Genomic DNA, 17,383 nt, shown 5'->3' with positions numbered 1-17,383 from the left:
AAAGCAACTTAGGGAGGAACGGTTTGTTTCAGCTTATGGTTGTAGTACACAAGACAGGGCAGGAACTGGAGCAGAAGCCATGGAGAACAACGCTCATTGGCTTGCTCCCCTGTGGCTTGCTCAGCCTGCTTTCTTAATCAAATCAGGACCACCTGGCCACAGGTGGCACAGCCCACAGTGAGCTGGACCCTCCCTCATCAATCAAGTAAATGTCCTACAGATTTGCCTACAGGCCAGTCAGATGGAGACAATTTCTCAACTGAGATTTCTTCTTCCCAGATCTGTGCAGGTTGGTGTCGAGTTGACAAAAACCATCCACGCAAGTACTGCCTAAGCAGGCTCATGAACGAATACGTGCTGGGCTATCCAAGTCCTCCTCCGACCTGCCCCTGGGCCTCTCACTCTATTTTCCATTCTTGCCACTGGTGCTCCAAATACAAGGCCAACCCCCACCCCCTCCCCCAATCCCCCCACCAGCGTGATCCCCTGGTAGTAGCAGACATCACACCAGCAAGCTGCCCTCCCTGCATTAACCCCCCTTTTTTCTGTCCATCATCCTCAACAAACCTGAAAAAACAAAAACAAACACACAAACAACCCCTGCGATGCCATTTCCTGGAGGCCGCTGGGCTCTGCTCTCCTGTACAAAACTGGGGTCTCCAGCTCCGCTCCTCATCTCCAGCCAGCTACCATCCCAACCTCCCACCTGAGCTTGGGAGTCATCCAACTGCCTCCCGGTAACTGCAAGTGTGTTTCTAGAAAGTCTCAAGCCTGACATGTCCGAACTGGACTCCTGTTCTGCTCCTCAAAGCCGTCCATCCCTCCATCCTCCCCACACCATCCTACGACCTCATCTTCCAGGTTCCTGCTCACAAATCTGGGACACAGTCTCTCCTAATCTCTGTGTCTCTCACTCACACACTGTCCACGTGAGATCCTGCTGACTCTACTTTCAACTCACAGTCAGAATCCACCGACTTGGTTGGTTGTTTTTGTCTTGCTGTGCAGCCCCATCTGGCTGCAAACGTGCAATCCTCCTGCCTCAGCCTGCTGAGACTAGCAATACAGGCATGTGCCACCCTGCTCAGCTCCAACTGTCTTCTTACTGTCTTCACTGCTGCTCCCACCCTGGTCCCAGCTGTCACCTCTTATGCATTATGACAGACACCTCCTAATTAGTATTCTTGCTTCTGAGTTTGGTTTTGTTTTTGTCATCTTGAATCAGGGTCTCTCTATGTAGTGCCTCAAGCTCCTGAGAGCTGGGATTACAGGGGTGTGCAGCTGCACCCTGCAGCATCACTATTTTAGCCTGGCTTTCACCTAGCGCATACTCACTGGAGCAGCCGGAGATAACCAATTTAAATATGTATCAGAATGCTAAATGGCTTCCTGCTTCACAAGAGTGACCTGATCCCTAAGGCCCCTATGATAGGATTCCAAGGAGACCAGTGGTCCCCTCCTTTCTCTGAACTTGCCAGACATGTGCCTCTGCCTCTGCCCACATTCCCCTCTCCCTCTTGGAGGCTCTTCCTCTGTAGTGTCAACTTCTCAGTGACCTTACACCTGGATGACTCACTGCCAATCACCCCACCCTGTGCCCACTCCTAACCCCCTTTCTCTACTTTATCATTTATTACACCTACGAAACACCTATTCGTGTTGTTTGTTTCTCTTCTCCATCAGAAGATACACGGGGATGTTTGTCTATTTTATTTGCTGCAATATCTCCATCAGAAGAACAGTACCTGATACACACTAAGTCTTCAGTGGAACGAACCACAGCTATAGGAAAACCAACATATGTTGGCTATGATTTTTCTGACAGGTCCAGAGGACATTCGAGTCTCATGTTCAAATGAGGATAAAATCCTTGTCTTTTAGACTGAATCAGAAAACAAATGAGAATCAACATTATGTATAGAATCTCTCTCTCTCTCTCTCTCTCTCTCTCTCTCTCTCTCTCTCTCTCTCTCTCTCACACACACACACACACACACACACACACACACACACCGACCTCACAGAGCTCATTTTCTTATCCTGTGGCATTGAAAAAAATTTTTCCTCAGTCAGTCTTCAGAGGTTGCTGCTAAGCTAGAGATATAGTGTGAGTAAGTGTGTGTGTATATGTATGTGTGTGTGTGTGTGTGTGTGTGTGTGTGTGAGAGAGAGAGAGAGAGAGAGAGAGAGAGAGAGAGAGAGAGAGAGAGAGTGTGTATCCCCTAGGAGTATCCCCTGATACATCCCCTGGATGCCTCTCCAAAGCCCACAATTCTTTCTCAGCAGCAGCCCTAGGCCCTTTCTAAACACAGTACATGCATTTGAAAGGACTTCTCTTTCTAAACATCCTTATCTTACAGGGATCTGAGATGGCCTTTACTGTGTCCTTGGCATTAGGACGCCTCTCAGATACCTAAAAGGTGTTCTGCTGACCTTTGGGCTATCTATTTCTAGAAACAACTTCCCTGGAAACAGACTCCCTGCTCCTGAGCCTCTAGAAGAGCCCAGAAGGCTTCAGAACCATCTCTGTATTCCAAGTTCATGTAGCCTCTTCATCAGCCTGACTGGGACAGTTTGGATCTTAAATGCCCACAGGCCCAAACCTCTCTCTCCTCTCTATCTTCAGTCTCTTGGTAGTTTTGAAAAACTGCTTCAACACCTTCACTCTACAGAAACAAGCACCGCATTCCCTATAAGCCGTAGGCTAAGGCCAACATCTGACAGATGCATTAACAGCAGACAGGCTTCAACAACAGGGTAAACAGAAGAGCCTCGCCTCCTCAGACCCAGTCCACAGCTCTGCCTATGTTCACCTGACTGGGGGCCTCTAGCATGATGATTTATAAGAGCCATGAAGACTCATTTTAGTCAAAGGCAGCGTGTCCTGAAGAAAAGAGCACAGTTGGGACTTGGCTTGGGAGTCTCAAGGTTAGTGACATCCTACCCTCTGGGCCTGAAGTGCTTATCATATGCGCCTGACACTCAGGCACACAAATAGTTAAGGCAATCTTAGTACCAATGAACAGGCTTGTCAACAAGAAACCATGGTGACCCGGATATCAGTAAGCAAAGTAGATTTTTGGTAAATAGGCAACGCCTTGGGCTTCCTTTAGTTATCAAGTCTCCATGTTACTAACCTATGTCACCTTCTCAAATTACTTCTAGTATTATTTTTCCTTTCACTCTCTTAGGCTTAGATGGCATATTTCTCTAAAGTGTTTTTCTTATATTTTCTCCAATATGGGTTTGAGGTTTTTTTGTTGTGTGTTTGTTTTTGGTTGTGTGTGTGTGTGTGTGTGTGTGTGTGTGTGTGTGTGTGTGTTTGAACTCAGAACAGTTTTCTTCCTTCATTAGCTGGTTTAAAAAGTTTTCTCAGCAATCTTTCTGCTGTGTGAAGGTTTAGAAACAGCCCTGTCAACTAGGAATTGAATAACACGACCAGAGATTCAAACACGAGTACACAGCAAGAAGTCGGCCGGCAGGGTCCGCTCCCATGAAAGTCACTGCCCTGTGACCACGTCAGCACAGACAGCATCACCATGTTGACTGGTTTATCTTGCCTTATTGATCTAAACAGAAGAGCCAGACAGCAGCAGATGAAATGCTGGTGATCCCATCCTGCAAGTAGGCTGCCGGAGACTGAGTTGGACACCAGACCCATCTCCCTGCCCCAGTTCGTAACTCATTCACAATTAGCCTCTGACGTCAGTTCTAAGAGATCACTGCTTAAAGGCTGAATGCCAGGTTAACACAAATCTCCGAGAACGCTGCTTCCTCACTTTCCCACACATCCTTCAACCTTGGGATGACAACAATTAGATGCATTTTTTTTGCACAAGTTCCTTCCTACCAAACATTAATGATGAATGAAGGACTCTGAAACATAAATCAGCCCTGGCGAGGAAGAGTGTAAATGGCTCAGGATCCCCACCCCAAATAGAGGACGGGGCTGTCACAGTCAGAGGTTTGACAAGTCCTGGCCCTCAGACGGTGGGCAATCCTTCCTAATGAGGCCACCCCTCTTGCTGCCCAATCCACCCTCCAAGGGTTCTCTGCAGTCTCCTGGCCGCCCTGGAGCCCTTCATGCCTTCCCACACATCTGCCCGCTCATCTCCTAGGAATTCTGAGACGTCAAGAGGATGTATCCACTGCTTCCCAGCTACAAGAGAGGGCTCTTCTGAGATGCACAGTCCAGGACAAGGTAACGGTACTGGAAGGAAAAGGTAACTGGGTGAAAGGAAAAGGAATATGAACACACCAACACTAGCCAAATCAAAGCCGAAAAGAAGGACGCACGCTCGTCCCAGGTGTGAAATTAAAGACCAACTCCACCTGACTCGCCATGCTCACCTCTCACAACCTGGGTTTCCAGGTGTATTTCACAAGCACAGAGTGTTTCCTCCGGCCAGAACTGGTCTAAGGCGGCCAAGATTAGACTTGCTACTATAACAGGAGAGAAAAGGGACAGAGGTTAAAAATCCTACACACGGCCATAGAGAGCAAAGGACATGTGATTCCAGCTAGCCCTAAGCTCTGTTCTTCTCTACTTCACAAGCTACCTCCAAATAAAGAAGGGAGGCATCTCTAGTGCAAACCCAGAGTTCTGGGGGAGCAGAATCTAGGGTCACACATACGGGAACTGATGTCATCAATCTGGGACAATCCCAGGAGACTGCATTGTAAAGAAGAGCCCCCACGAGTTACCCTGATGATCAGACATGTAAGAGCCCCTACGTGCCTTCTAGGTTTAAAGTTATCTGATTCTAGGGCTGCACCCGAACCCAACTGGGGCTGGCCGCCTCCCCCTCTCACAGCACTCAGTCCTCCCCAGAGCCTGAAGTCAGTGTCAACCAACCCAAGACTCCCATTCTCTGGCTCTCGGGCCCCTAAAGGGATGAGCAGGTAGTCAACAGTGCGCCTAGGGAGTTAAACATACACAACACCACTCACTGTCCTCGATATTAATTCCCAAGTGCCCTCATGGGCATTCCCATTTGGTCTCCAGGTGCTTTCAGGGGGTTGATTCTAGTTGTCTGGCTGGCTAGACTCAAACAACAGGCAACTTAGCAAAAAACCCTGTGCACCCACCCACTGCAGCAGCTCAGAGGAGCTGGTCTTTGGAGGTTAAATTCTAAAATCTGCCTTCAGGGCAAAAGACAAACGTGATGGGGTGGGGCGGGAATGACTCCTGAAAGCCCTTAGCTGGAACCTGGCCATTAAAATGGAAAATAAGAACTTTTCTATTTCTTTGCATCAAGCCTATAGCTTCCCTTTCCCCAGAGACTGCAGACCCCAAGCCCTGAGCAAAGCAGATTGCTCCCTCTCGATACCTTCAGTGGGAAGAGCTGATTTCACAAGTTAAACCTCTTTGTATCTGAAGGCGTAGCTAGGTGTTCTCTGGCAAAGAGGAGCCTGAGGTCCCTGCCTTCACAGGACCTAGAACCCAGTTAGAGATTACATCATCCCCTGAAGATGAATAAAGCTTTAAACCTCAGAACTGCCAGACATGTGCTGCCCACATTCAAGGGATAAAGAAATTGCTCTAGGGTAGGATATTTCTTGGGATCTGATTTTTTTTTTCTAAGATGGGCTGACTCAGCACAAACCAGTGTTTCATGCATACCTGGTAAACAAATAACAGTATTTTTTTGTTTTAGCCCCACTGTCTCTAATTAAGATGCAGAATTCATAAGCCGTATTGGTCACAGAAATATGTTCAATCCAGGTCTTTAAATCCACAGACCATAGACTTCCAGTACTTCCCAACTGTAAAGACTTATTAAACAGTGATGTATTGTTCCCAATATTTCCTCTACGTCTCCTTGCCCTACTGTGGTTGCTTCTCCTGAATCTCCGGCCTCAAGGTGACACAGCAGTTCTCAGAAGATGGCCCTGAGCCACCCGGCACTCTGTTGGAGGGAATGACTACAAGGACGCCAGTGTTGGGGTGCACATCCTCAGAGCCCTGGTAGAGACGGTCACACCACTGGTCCACAGCCAGCTGCAATAAGGGTGAATAGGAAGAGAGTCCACGTACTGATACTTAAATAGACAGCCCTGACCTACATGGGAAGCCATTCAATGAATCAACACACTAGAATGCATTTCCAGAAGTCAGCAGCTTGCCAGTTTCTCTACATCTGAAGGACATCTCTGATTTATCCTCTTACGGACAGCATAAACACAAGCCAGAAATACCACCTTCAAATCCAGGTTTTGATTAAGATTCTGCTCACACAGCTCTAAGACCCTGGGTAAGACATTTCACAACCTGTTTCTTCACCTATAAAGGGGACAAATGGACTAGATGACCTCCAGCTCAGAAAATACGATCGAGCAAAACCAACAACCAACACCCAGCGAGAACAGAAGTAACAGGCGCCCTGGGAAGCTTCTGGAAAATAGCAAGGAGAGCCAATGACCAAAAGACCAACCCAGAAGAAGAAAATGAAGATTAGGCGTGAAGTGGACTCTCTCCAGGAGCCCACCTCTTCCCAGGCTCCACCTTGGGAGCATACACAGATCCACACCTTCCCAGAAGAGTTGAGTGAGTCACGGGATGGATTTACCCAGTCCTCGCCATGTATCTTCCACCTCTAGAGGTGACTCAACACCACCTACCCAGGAAAGATTCATACCCAACCCCAGGCACTCAGCTCTCTGCTTAATCACCTCTGGGAGTCTACCGTAATTTATCTCCGAGACCTAGATGATGCTTAAAGCGCCTAATCCAATGCTTAAAGCGCCTAATCCAATCCGAGCGCCCCCAAAGCTCAGCAGCAATACCCAAGGTGTTTGGCGGCTTTCAGACACAGTGGTATTCCCTCTAAAAATCTTAACTAAAGGTGTTTCTGAATATACAGATGGCACCATACAAAGTTTAAGTTACAGAGGAGGAAAAAAAAACTTACGGCAGGCTTTCTGTAACTGTGCATTTATCTAATAGTCTCACATAACCCTCTGTTTCAAAGTCACTGTTCAGGCAGGAAGTTTGCTTCTGCAATGATGCTAAGCCTGAGGTAAGCTAAGTTGCTCTGGAGTTCATAAATGTGACCGAAGAGTTTGGGATATTTAATTACCCAAGCAAGAGCCTTCGGTTTTAATGTGAGTCAGTCTAAGAATCACAAAACGCTCTCCAGCACCCCACACCTAACATAGTAGGCCCACAGTTTCTACTTTTAAATGCATCCCCATCACTGTTGCCCATCTAACCAGCAGGTGTCCAGGGCAGGGAAACACACTGAGCAGTCTGCATGTTCTTTCCATTTCCACAACCACCCAATGAAGCAGAAACATCTCCACTCTACAGGTGAAGAAGAAACCACACCTTCAAGCAGATGACTGGCAGCATAAATGGCCAAGAAGAAACCTAAATCCAGCTTTCGTCCACACCCCTACCACCACCACCACCCACCCACCAGACAGTTCCCTGAGATGTTCCCATTGATGTTGGAAGCTGGGCCCAGGGTCCCATCAGTCTCACTGGCTCTGTCTTCTACACCCACATCCTTTTACAGAAAAGCAGACTGAGGGTGATATGGGCTGTGTATGCTGACTCCTTTGAGCAGTTCTGCTACTCTTGACCCCGGGATACTTCAGGACAGGGTGAGAGGTACTAGACACAGCTCACAGCCTCCTCAGTCTCAGGAGGACCTGCAGCAGCTGTAATAGCAGAGAAGCCCCGAGGCAGTGACAAGTTCCAGCAGGCCTGAGGCTGCTCGCCTTAATGACAACAGAGATTCCTGGCTAAAGGCACGATTTGCAATCTCCATCCCAAGGACATTTCTTGTTCCACTTATTCCCCATTACAATGTCTGCTTGGACATGTCTGTCCAGGAAGCCAGTCTCTGTGTCCTCTGATACAGAGAAAATGCCAAAGGGAATGAATGCTTTTCCCTCTGTCAACCCACAATCACTCCTATACCAACAAGTTCAAGTCCTCCAGGTGGGGAATGTGTGTCTGCCGCACAGTGTTTGGAGACATGAAATGCCATCCATTGAGCTAACCAAAAGAAAAAAGAAAAAAAAAAAACAAAAACTTTCACTTCAGAGTTGCAGCTTACCAGCAATTATTTTCCAGAGAAAGCAGAGGCTGGCCCGGTCTGCAAGACTCAGACCCCCGTCCCTGTCTGGAACCACTCTACCCGCAGTAGATTTCTCTGCTTCACCCAGCAGGTGTTATCAGAAAAATCTGGCCTTAGGATTCTGAAGTCCACACATTTCCCTGTTAACTAGCTGAAACCGGGGCCTTCTCCGGTTTAAAACCATATTGGCCTCTCCTTCCTCCCCCTTGACTGCACTCTGCTCTCTCCGCTCTGCTGGTCCTGGAAGGACCTGGGTTCAACTCAAGACCTGGGAGGGGGCGGAGGATCTTTTGTCGTCAGAATCAAGCTTCGGGAGCAGGGATCAAGAATGCAGCCCCACTGCGACTCAGGCAACTAAGCTCCCGAAAATCTTCCCCAGTCAAAAGAACTGGGTCATGTGGGAGCCAACACTGTTTAAAAGGCAGAGGCAGGCGCTTTCTCGTGGAAGCAGCCCTTGTGGGGGACGACTGTCACTTCCGAACCTTCTTTGCTAAGTCCCAGCTCGGGTGGGTCACCGTGGTCTAACTCCTCGGTGGGGCCCACCCGGCACTGGGACCCATGGATTCTTGGGTGTTGCGGAGCCATCAGGGAGCTGGGAGGGGGAGCTAGCACACCGCTCTTCTAAGCAGCTTATTTTCACAGCTGATCGAGTCCCGCGGAACAGGTGCTTTTTAAAAAGCCTGTGCAAGTAGGAGAGCTCACTCTGCAAAGAGAGAGTCACACAGGACAGCGAGAAAGTGGCTTCCCAACTTCCGCGGGGCGCGCGAGCCAGGCAGGCGGGACAGGACGATCGGAGAGTTTGAGAAAGGCCTGGGTCCCCCAGAAGACTTCCCGCAACCCAACGTCCCACCACCGTCCCTGGCGCACACGTGAGGCTCAGCAAAGCGTGCCACCTGCCGGGGTCTGTGCAAAAATATGCCCGGAGAGGAGGACCGCGGAAAGCAGCACTTCGGGGGAGAAGGGGGGAGGAGTTTCCCGGGGCCCGGCCTGGGGTCTCCCCCATGGCTCTCTCCTCGTTCCTCGGAGGCGCAGAGCGCAGGGGCGCGGAGGGCGCGGCTAGCCCAGCCCCGCAAGTCTTGGGCCGGAGAAGTGCAGGCGGGCAGGGCAGGGCCGGGCAGGGCAGGGCAGAGCCGGGCAGGGCTGGCCCGCGGATGGGCTCTGGGCACGCGGGACGGACGGGAGGCAGCAGGGCGCGCCCTCGCTCCCCCTGGCGCAGCGCGGCGCCCCGGTGGGGGTGGGAAGAGTCGGGCAACTCACAGGCGCTTGTCCTCCGGCTTCAGCTGCCAGTGCATGGCGAGCGAGAAGCCGAAGAGGCTCCCGGGATCCCCCGATTTCCGGATCACGTTCTCCTCGCGGGTGTCCAGGTTGAAGGCTGCGCCCAGACGGGCCAGAAGCCCCGCGGACAGGTAGAGCAGGCACAGCTGGCCGGCGACCGCCATGGGCGCGCGCGGCGGGGAAGGGAGGGAGGGACGCGAGGAGCTGCAGCGGCCGCAGTGCGCGCGGGCTCGGGGCCGGGGCCGGGCTGCCTGGCGCGCCGCTGCGGCCACTTCGCCTCGGTCGCCCCTGCGCGCGGCCCCACCCCCGGCCGGCTCGCGCTCTCCGCTCCGGCGGCTCCCCCACGCCCGCAGCTCGCAGCAGCCGCTCAATGAGCCCGTTGTTCTCTAGAGACTCTCAGGCGTTTTATCAAGTGACGAGGGCGCCGGCCCCGCCCCGCCCCGCCCCGCCCGAGGCCCCGCCCGCCATGGGCACCTTCCCGAACCGGCCCCGCCCCGCCCCGTCCCGCAGCGCCAAACCCCGCGGCCGCCCTCCCACCGTCTCGCCACCTGCCCGGAAGCGCCCCCTGCGTCCCGGAGCCCCAGGCGTCTTCCTACCTGTCCTTCCCCCGCCAACCCCGAAGTGCGGTCCAAGGCCCCTGAAGCCGGTAGTTCCCCGAGCTGTGGGCCGATGTGCAAAGTCTTACTTGGCTCATCCATTCTCCAGGAGTTCAAGACGCGCCTAACCGTGCTCAGCTCTGGCGGATGGATTGATGCTTGTATACTCGCTAGCTCCCCAGGGACCCCCAAGTGTTGAAGACGTTGCACTAGCACACTTTGACAGTGCTCTATTACTTAAACACAGTCGTCCATCACGTTCAATCCTAGGAAGTGGGATTCTCTTTGCAGATGAATAGTGGGGGTTGGGGAGGGGCGGGGGGAATAGGAAACTCAGCCTTGCTGACTCTGAGTCCTCAGATTTGGGGACCTGGAGTTCGGCTGTTGTCCCCTTTTCTTACCCAAGTTTCCTGGCCTCGTTAGAAGGAGAACCGCCTAGAGACAGCTCTGAGGTCCACGTGGGTGGCTTGAAGGCTTGTGCCTCCCGGGCGTAGGGTGGAGCTTCCAGAAAGGTGTTGACTTTTGAGGCATTCTTTTTTTAGTAGGGAAAAACTTGTTTCAGGGACACTCAGGCAGGACTTTACTGAAAACGAAATAATGTACATGTTAGTGCCCCGTTTTTTTATTACCCTCTGACATTTAGCATTTGTTTCATTATGAATGTAGACAGTAAACCACCAAGGCAGGAGAATATGTATCAACAATTCAATCATCAATAGAAAATATCGTTTCCTCCCGGACATTTGGTTGTTGCAGGTGTCTCGAATTACAGTTGTTATCATGTAGCCCCTCTGCTAGATCTTGATGTATGTCAATAAAGAAGTGATATATTACTGTAGCAAAAAAAAAAAAATGTGAACTTTTTGAGGTATTTTAATATAATCTGTTTTCTTCTTTAAAACGTACATGTTATGCATTGGGTCTTGATTTTCAGTAATTTGCTGAAGGTGCTTGGTTCTACTCTGCTTCCTGTTGCTGTCGTAAAATACTCTAACCCAAAGCAACTTGAGGAGGAAAAGGTTTATTTTATCCTCTATTTCCAGGTCCATCACTGAGGGAACTCCAGACAGGAACCTGGAGCAGAGACCGAGGATGAAAGCTGCTTACTGGTGTGCTCCTTCTGGCTGTGTTGAGCCAGATACAAGGCAGGACCAACTGTCCAAGGCAGGGTAACATTCACAATGGGCTGGACACTCCTGAAGCAGGATAGTGGCCTTTTCTCCGAACCCAACACCCAGGCATTGGAGGTGGGGGGGTTGCTTAGAAAGCTGTGTGAACCCCATCTGGGGTCTTCATGGTGGCAGCAGCTGCCGGAGTGAGTGGCCCAGTAGATGTACACTTCCTGCCAATCTGTAACTCCAGTCAAATCTAGCCCACAGTGGGGGGTAATGGATCCAAGTACAGATGGTCTTGAAGATCACACAGTCTGAACAGACACATCTGGATGAGACTGAGCAATTGTTGGAAATAACCATCTAGTAAAGTGGGAAGTATCAACAATGTGATTGTGTTGTTTTTTGTTTTTTTTTAAGACAGAGTTTCTCTGTGTAGCCCTGGCTGTCCTGGAACTCACCCTGTAGACCAGGCTGGCCTCAAACTCAGAGATCCCCCTGCCTCTGCCTCCCAAGTGGATTAAAGGTGTGCGCCACCACTGCCTGGCTTATTCCCAGGTTTTCAGTCAGTTTGAGACTCAGTTATTATTTCCATTCAAAACCTGAGTTGGATATTTTACAGAAGTGTACTATGAAGTGGAGGTTAAAAGGTTGTTCTGTACCCTCTGAGGATATTGCAGTCTCTGGGGTCAAAGGAATGAAAGTAACCGAGACCCTTAAAAATTATGAGGTAAAAACATAAGGAAGGAAGCACACAGTTTTAGTGGGAAAAAGTTGAGACAGGAAGGTCTGTCACAGATTGTTCATTGATGTGGGAATACCCAGCCCACTGTGGGGGCTACCATTCCCTAGGCAGGTAGCCCTGTGTTATATAAGAGAGCTGGCTGAGGGAAAGAGACAGAAAGATAAGCAGGGCTTGAGGAGAAGGGTGAGAATGCAAACCTGGTGATAAAGGCTTACTAACTATCCAGGTCAGTGTGTGTGTGTGTGTGTGTGTGTGTGTGTGTGTGTGTGTGTGTGTACATGTCTACAGAAAATAAGATGTGCACATTGCAAGAAGGGGCTCTGTAAATCCAGTCGCCTGGTAAAACTACTTTGTTTAAATGAAGGCTCAAAAAAAATTGAGTATGATGGTAATACACCTGTAATCCCAGCACTCAAGAGGCTGAGGCAGAAGGATTCCCATGAGTTGGAAGACAGCCTGGGTTACATAGCATGAGCCTGCCTCAACCCCTCCTCACCTCCAAAAAGGCATAGAAAACCAAAAGAAATATGAGAATCTAATTATAATATCTCAGAAGAAAATTTTACAAAATGCAAACCTTCCCTGGAAAGGCAATGAACGCTATTAGTAGAGATGTTCACTCCAATGAGGGTTTTGGAATTCTTAGTTTTACTGGTACCTTGGTTTTACCCATATACTTGCCAAATAAAAATTTTGTTTATTTAATATCTCACAGTTAGTAGGCGTCTTAGGTTTTTATTGCTGTGAAGAGACACCATGACCATGGCAACTCTTATAAAGAAAACATTTAATTGGGGTGGCTCATTTATAGTTTCAGAGGTTCAGTCCATTATCATCAGGACCGGGAGCATGGCGGCGTGCAGGCAGATGTGGTGCTGGAGCTGAGAGAGCTATGTCTTGTGGGCAACAGGACGTCGACTAACAGTCACACTGAGGGAAGTTTGAGCAAAAGAGACCTCAAAGCCCGCCCCCACAGTGACACACTTCCTCTAACAAGGCCGCACCTCCTAATAATATCACTACTAGGAGCCATTTTCTTTTAAAACTACAGTAGAGGAATTTTCAAATATTTTAAAGCACTGGTCACCCATAGAGAAGCATGGGGAATCTGTGCCATATGCAATATTGTTTCTACTTCCTGGGAACCTGCATCATTTTGCTATCAGAGAATATCCAATTTGCTGCTTTTATGCAACATAGAAACCCTTGCATTTTGGTGAAATATTTTAACCCAGGCTTACATTTCCTGGGAGCTCCTCAAGGAGAGGCCATAAGTCAGAGGTTAGCACCGTGGGACCTTGTCCTTGCCTCACAACCTGCCTCTGCCTTATGGCCCTTCATCTCTTCCTTTTCCCAGCTGTCCAGTAGGAATGAACTGCCTCACACTTGCGTTGTTAATAGTAGGGGTTAACAGAGTTGATGAGACATAATATGTCCATAATGTTGCCCTAGAGCCAACCTCCACTCAGGCTCAGGTTTTCTGATGTGACGCCTTTCAGGAGTTAGTCAGACATTCAGACCCATCTTATAGCTTTGTAAATACAAAACAGACATTTAACGGTTTCAAGTGAGGCTATTCTCAATGATAGATGTTTGTTTGTGAAAAAGACAGTTTTCCCTTGGTGCCTTTTTTCTCTTGATGTAAGTGTTATGAGGTTTTGTCTCTCATACAGAACTGTAATGTTTTTAAGTTGTTTTATTTTTCTAAATTACATTGTATCTTACTGGGGCAAATATCTCTGGTTGGTTGAAGTCAGAAGAATCCCAACGGCCAGCTGTCCCTTATTTTAACACCCAGATCTATTTTAAAGTAAATTGTATTTGAATGTTTCTAATTCACTTACAATGAGGTCATTAAAATGTTGTAGATTGTAGACTATTTCATGGTGCCATTTTAGGAGGAGATTCTTTTTTCCCCACCCCAGAGAATTTTTCTAAGCCAGGAAGTCACAATTTGCCCGCCAGGAACAAATTTAAGCCTTAAATGAATCACATTCAATGCAACAGTGAGTTACCAACTCTGAGATGAGATCTCCACGTGGCAAACTTGGTTCTTCAGTCCAGACATTATTAGAAAGAAACACATTTCACGTCACATATAATGTAAGTCTGGAAAAAAGCTAAAAATGAGTTATTTTAAAATTAAATTCATTGAGGGCAATAATTGCTGTGTCAGTCAGCTTTTTGACTCTGTGAGAAACTGGAGCAAACAGCTTGAGAAGGAAGGACTTACCTTGGTTCACTGTTCAGAGGCTTCAGTCCGCAGTCTTTTGGCCTCATTGTTTCTGGGCTCTGATGAGGCAGAGCGTGATGGTGAAGGGTGCGGGGAGCAGGGCTTTTGACTTCATGACGACCAGGAAGTGGGACAGAGAAGGGTCCTGAATAGGAAAGAGCGCCAAGGACAAGTCCCCAGGGACCTACTTCTGTGCGGGCCCCACCCCCACGGGATTCCATCACCTCCAAAGAACTCCGTCAAATAATGAATCCGTCAGTGGATTAACCCAGTGACTAAGTCAGACCCTCAGGACCCCCTCACCTCTCAGTGACCGAATCAGCTCGGGTACAAGCCTTCGAACATGTGAGCCTCTGGGTTGGGGTCGGAGCCAAGCCAACACGTTCTTTCTACAAAAATGTGCTCCGTGAAAAAAAAGTAAAAGACAGGTTGGTTGTGAGTTAAGTCTTAAAGCAGCAATCTCTGTGGTGGGTGTTAGTTCCGGGAGGGCAGCTCAGCCTCACCACTGCCCACCTGAGAGCCTGGGATGGATGACTTCTTTAGCCTCAGTTTTCTTTTCTTTTCTTTTCTTTTCTTTTCTTTTCTTTTCTTTTCTTTTCTTTTCTTTTCTTTTCTTTTCTTTTCTTTTCTTTTCTTTTTCTTTTCTTTTCTTTTCTTTTCCTTTCTTTCTTTCTCTCTCTCTTTCCTCCTTTCTTTTTTTATAATTTATTTTTATTTTATATTCATTGGTGTTTTGATTGCATGTATGTCTGTGTGAGGGTGTCAGAAGCCCTGGAACTGGAGTTAAAGACAGGTGTGAGCTGCCCTGTGGGTGCTAGGAGTTGAACCCAGGGCTTCTGGAAGAGCAGCCAGTGTCCTTAACTGCTGAGCCATCTCTCAGCCCCAGTTTTCTTTTCTTTTTGAGAAAATGTTTAGGTTTACTTTATATTTATTTAAGTATACATGCACCACACGTGTGGAGGTGCCTGTGGAGTCCAGAAAGGAACATCAGATCTCCTGGAACTGGAGTTACAGGTGGTTGTGAACCACCTGATGTGGGTGCTCAGACCCAAACCCCAGTCTTCACAAGAGCAGGAAGAGCTAACCCTTGCCCCACCCCTCCGGCCCCCTAGGACTCAGGATTCTAATCTGTAAAATGTTCAGAATGCTTCCCTTACCGCACAGTGGGACAATTAAATGAGATTGTGTATGGGAGATGTGTAGCCCAGCATCTACTCTTAAATGCTGACTGAATACAGCAGCAGTGTGAAAATGAAGGCGCACAAAGCACCCTAGGAAGCAAAAGGAGATTCTTCAGCTGCAGGCGTTAAACACAGAGAATATAGACATGAGATCACTGAAACCCACATTAACTTTCTCTAAGTAGAAACCATCCGTTGTGGTTAGAGCTTGCACACAGACCCGTCAAAGCATCGTTTCTCAGCGCCTGAGGTTGAGTAGCAACGAGCTTGTGTTTCTGTCTGGTTCTGGACAGCTTCCATCTTGCCAGTGTTTGAAGAAGCAACAAGGCACACTGAACTCGCTTCATAGCTGCAGGAGAGACGAAGGGCTCGGGGGACCAGCTGGCTAGGAGGCCTGGTGGGAGAAAGAGGCGAAAGCAGAAGGATTTCTCTAAGCAGCTCCCGGGTCTTCCTCTTTTCACAGTCTGGTCGGTCAGGGGAAGAGTTTATGCAATGCATTGTTCGTGGATAATTGAAAAATCGATATTTTCATTGGAGATTTATGTTACTAATAACGTATTGTTGCAGATAGTCGAAGAAGCCTACGTTACTAAAAGAACATGCTATTGGGTAGGTAGAGAAATCAGACCTTACACTTAACGTTTCTTCAAAACCTTTGAATCTGAAGCTGGGCTTAAAGACAGAGGCCTTAAATCTTAGCACTCATGCGGCCGAGACAGGAAGAACAGGGGTTCGAGGCTGGCCTCAGTGCATAGTGTGAGGTCTCTTGGACAAAAAAAAAAAAACAAAAAAAAAAAACCTCTCTCAAAATCAGAAATTAAAAAAAAAAAAAACAAAACAAAACAAATTGAATCTGGAAAGCAAGCCACTTGCTTGTGAGTAATTGAGTTCTCAGTAGGTACTTAACAGACCTCTTCTACAGGCACATTAACAAAACATTCAAAGTCAACTCAATGGAGTCTGTACTGTGGATGCCACAGAACAAATAACAAAGAGAAGAGGGAAGAATGCAGAAAGCTGAGCCACTGACTAGCTAAGAATGTCCCTATAACAATGGCTTTGCTGTCTTAGACCACATGACCAAAAGCAAAGGGCCAAACGTTTCTATATTAGATGATGCATTTCTGGGCATCCCCTGGTGACAAAGGAGAGAATGTGGCTCACTGATGCTTATTTCACATTTTAGATTTAAAAATCTGTAGAAGTCAGGGCGTGGTGGTGCATGCCTGTAATCCTAGCTCCTAGAAGGTAGAGGCAGGGGGATCAGGAATTCAAGGTCATCCTTGGCTATATAACAAGGTAGCCTAGGCTACGTGAGACGGTCTCAAAAGCAAACAAAAATCTATAGAAACCCCGAAGTTGGTGCATCTCCTCAAGGCAAAAGCGACCATCCTCAGTTTATGTCTAGAGACATTGAAACTGGAACGTTCGTTGAGACGCTGCCTGGGTCTGACCAAACTAAGAGTCAGGATTTCCTGAGTTCTGATTTCATAACCCAGACCCCTCCCCCAGGCCCCTCTTCAGCCTTGGCAGGCGAAGAGTCCACTGAGACCCCACTTCCTGCTTCCAAACATGGAATTGTACCCGCTTCCCAAGTGTGATTTCCATCCAGTGTGCTTTCTGACAGGGAAAAAAGGCCACCAGCAGCAGGGTATATTGGGATGTTTGCATATAAACACATGCTCTTCCATCTATCTTCCTGCTCAGAGAAGGATATAAACTGAGGAAGCCCACACAGGATGTGCACCATCCTAGAAGAGGGAACTTTTTCGGTCTCGGGCTGTCCTAGGAGAGAGAGCTTCCCCTCTGCTGTTCTAGAACCTTCCCTCCCTCAAGTAAGCACCCCACCCTGGGTTGCTGTCCGTTGCAGGAACGTTAGATCAATGACTCATCTGTTGACATGGGGGTAAAGTACTGGAGACAGAGACAGTTGCCTCTTTGAGTTTGAAGGGCTTTTAGAATTTACTTATTTCTACTCTGTAAGAAATCCAGATGCCATCTGTTTCTCTGAGTTTTTGGTAAGGTGCTGGCTACAGTAAGCCGGTGATAGGTCTAGCGGTCATAAGCAATTTCCATCTGGGTTTGCTTTGTTGGTGTTTTGAGACAGGGTCTCACTGTATAGCCCAGGTTAACCCTGAGTTGATGATCCTCCTGAAC

General features: G+C 48.4%; 1 protein-coding gene and 1 long non-coding RNA gene across 3 annotated transcripts in view; both read right to left on the bottom strand.

Moving 5' to 3' along the window:
* Positions 1-9,573, bottom strand: part of Itga6 (integrin subunit alpha 6) — a 70,713-nt gene extending 61,140 nt beyond the window's left edge. The window contains 1 exon segment of the mRNA XM_028885729.2: positions 9,342-9,573. Within this exon segment, the coding sequence (XP_028741562.1) occupies positions 9,342-9,523 (182 nt within the window). The 5' untranslated portion in view covers positions 9,524-9,573.
* A 365-nt stretch (positions 9,574-9,938) lies between these two features.
* LOC119087853 lies at positions 9,939-14,618 on the bottom strand. Of its 2 annotated transcripts, none has more exons than XR_005091344.1 (5): positions 14,349-14,618; positions 14,046-14,190; positions 13,828-13,932; positions 10,357-10,538; positions 9,939-10,221 (listed from the first exon to the last, which is right to left on the bottom strand). It is a non-coding gene; the product is annotated as an uncharacterized LOC119087853 (long non-coding RNA). The 2 variants fall into 2 exon arrangements; XR_005091345.1 differs by having other exon boundaries at positions 13,828-13,921.
* Between the last annotated feature and the right edge of the window lie 2,765 nt (positions 14,619-17,383).

This window comes from Peromyscus leucopus, chromosome 4, assembly GCF_004664715.2.
Source record: "Peromyscus leucopus breed LL Stock chromosome 4, UCI_PerLeu_2.1, whole genome shotgun sequence".
Classification (NCBI taxonomy): domain Eukaryota; kingdom Metazoa; phylum Chordata; class Mammalia; order Rodentia; family Cricetidae; genus Peromyscus; species Peromyscus leucopus.
The sequence above is the reverse complement of the archived record's forward strand: the minus strand, read 5'-3'. Positions and strand labels throughout refer to the sequence as shown.